The 2,074-nt window shown below is 42.3% G+C and overlaps 1 protein-coding gene across 1 annotated transcript; it reads right to left on the reverse strand.

The window, feature by feature from the left end:
- Window positions 1-973, reverse strand: LOC106338492 (uncharacterized mitochondrial protein AtMg00810-like). Its single transcript, XM_013777457.1, has 2 exons — window positions 287-973; window positions 1-204 (listed from the first exon to the last, which is right to left on the reverse strand). The coding sequence occupies exons 1-2, from the start codon at window positions 971-973 to the stop codon at window positions 1-3; spliced, it is 891 nt and encodes a 296-aa protein (XP_013632911.1).
- Window positions 974-2,074: the final 1,101 nt, after the last annotated feature.

Consider the following 2,074-nt stretch of genomic DNA (forward strand, 5'->3'; position numbering starts at 1 on the left):
TCAGAGTTCCATGATTCCCAACGCCTTTCTAAGACCCAGAAAGGTGTTGTGATCCAATGGTTTGGTAAGTTGTTTCTCAGTTGGGACATGCTCTAATATCACAATTCTCATTTCCACTAACTCTCGCACAAAGTGATGTCTGATATCCACGTGCTTAGTACGTGAATGCTGAACTGGATTTTTAGACAGATTTATAGCACTCATGTTATCACAATGAACTAGCATAGGAGCTGTGCTTAGTACGTGAATGCTGAACTGGATTTTTAGACAGATTTATAGCACTCATGTTATCACAATGAACAAGCATAGGAGCAGAGGTGATACCGTAATCGACAAGCATTTGTCGCATCCAAAGGAGCTGCGTGCAACAACTTCCTAGTGCAATGTATTCAGCTTCTGCTGTGGATAGAGAGACACAGTTTTGTTTCTTGCTATGCCATGAGACCATGTTGTTTCCCAAGAAAAAGCAACCACCCGATGTGCTGTGTCTGTCATCTAAGCAACCTGCCCAATCATCATCACAAAAACCTGCAAGATTCACATTAGTCTCAAATGTATAATGAAGACCAAAGTCAAGGGTGCCTTTCACGTATTTGATAATACGCTTTACTGCATTCATGTGAGACTCTTTTGGTTTAGCTTGATAGCGAGCACAAATCCCCACACTGAGGCATAGATCAGGACGACTCGCCGTGAGGTAAAGAAGGCTTCCAATCATGGCTCGGTAGAGTTTCTCATCAACTGGTTTCCCATCGCTATCTCTGGAAAGTTTGGTTGTTGTGCTCATAGGAGTTTTTGCAGTCTTACTTGTCTGCATTCCAAATCGCTTGATGAGATTTTTGGCATAGGTACTCTGTGACACCGTGATTCCATCGGTTAGTTGTTTGATCTGAAGTCCAAGGAAATAGCTCAGTTCACCAACCATACTCATTTCAAATTCCTTTGTCATAGTCTTCACGAAGTCATCAACCATTTGCTTAGACGTTCCTCCGAAGATGATATCATCCACGTAACATGAATGATCAGCATGTCATCTCCATCTTCTCCGACGAACAGTGTCTTGTCCACACCACCTCTTTGAAAACCAGCTTGTAACAGGAACTCCGTCAGACGGTCATACCAAGCTCGTGGAGCTTGTTTCAACCCATAGAGAGCTTTCTTGAGTTTGTAAACGTGATCCGGAAAATGTGGATCCTCAAACCCTTTTGGTTGTGTTACGTAAACTTCTTCTTGTAATAACCGTTTAGGAAGGCACTCTTGACATCCATCTGATAGAGTTTGATTCTCAGATTGCACGCCATTCCAAAAAGTAGTCGTATTGATTCAAGTCGTGCAACTGGAGCAAAGGTTTCATCAAAGTCTACTCCTTCGATCTGAGAATATCCATGTCCAACTAACCGCGATTTGTTTCGAATGATATTCCCTTACTCATCAGTCTTGTTCTTGTGAATCCACTTGGTTCCAATGATGTTTACATTCTTTGGTCTTGGTACCAGTTCCCACACTTGAAGTCGTTCAAACTGTTCAAGCTCCAGGTGCATCGATTCGGTCGAGAATTCATCATCCAATGCCTCCTGAATGTTCTTAGGCTCAATAAGTGACACAAAGCATTCCACTTCATTCATCTTCACCACGAAACACGCCAACTTTAACATCTCTTTGAAGTCGATTTGTTTCTTTCTTGTAACTCTTTCATCAAACAGTCCGCCAATCACGTCTGAAGAGGAGTGGTTTTTGTGTACTTTTCCTTGATCAAGATCGACCTTGGTCATCTCAGGTTCATCGTCTTCTTCAGACTCCTCTTTCACTTCATTCTCAGCTTCATTCTCAGCTTGTCTTGAGGAACTTGGCGTGACACCGTCTATTGTCTGTGTTACACGAGCCTCATAGAATCCAATGCTATCGTCAAAGACTACGTTAACATTGTCGCCTACAAACTTTGTACGCTGATTAAACACACGGTAGGCTGAACTGTTCACTGAGTATCCAAGAAACATCCCTACGTCACTTCTTGCTTCAAACTTTCTCAGATGTTCTTTGTCATTCAGAATGTAGCACAAGCATCCAAACACAT

The sequence above is a fragment of the Brassica oleracea genome, chromosome C1 (assembly GCF_000695525.1).
Source record: "Brassica oleracea var. oleracea cultivar TO1000 chromosome C1, BOL, whole genome shotgun sequence".
Taxonomy (NCBI): Eukaryota; Viridiplantae; Streptophyta; class Magnoliopsida; order Brassicales; family Brassicaceae; genus Brassica; species Brassica oleracea.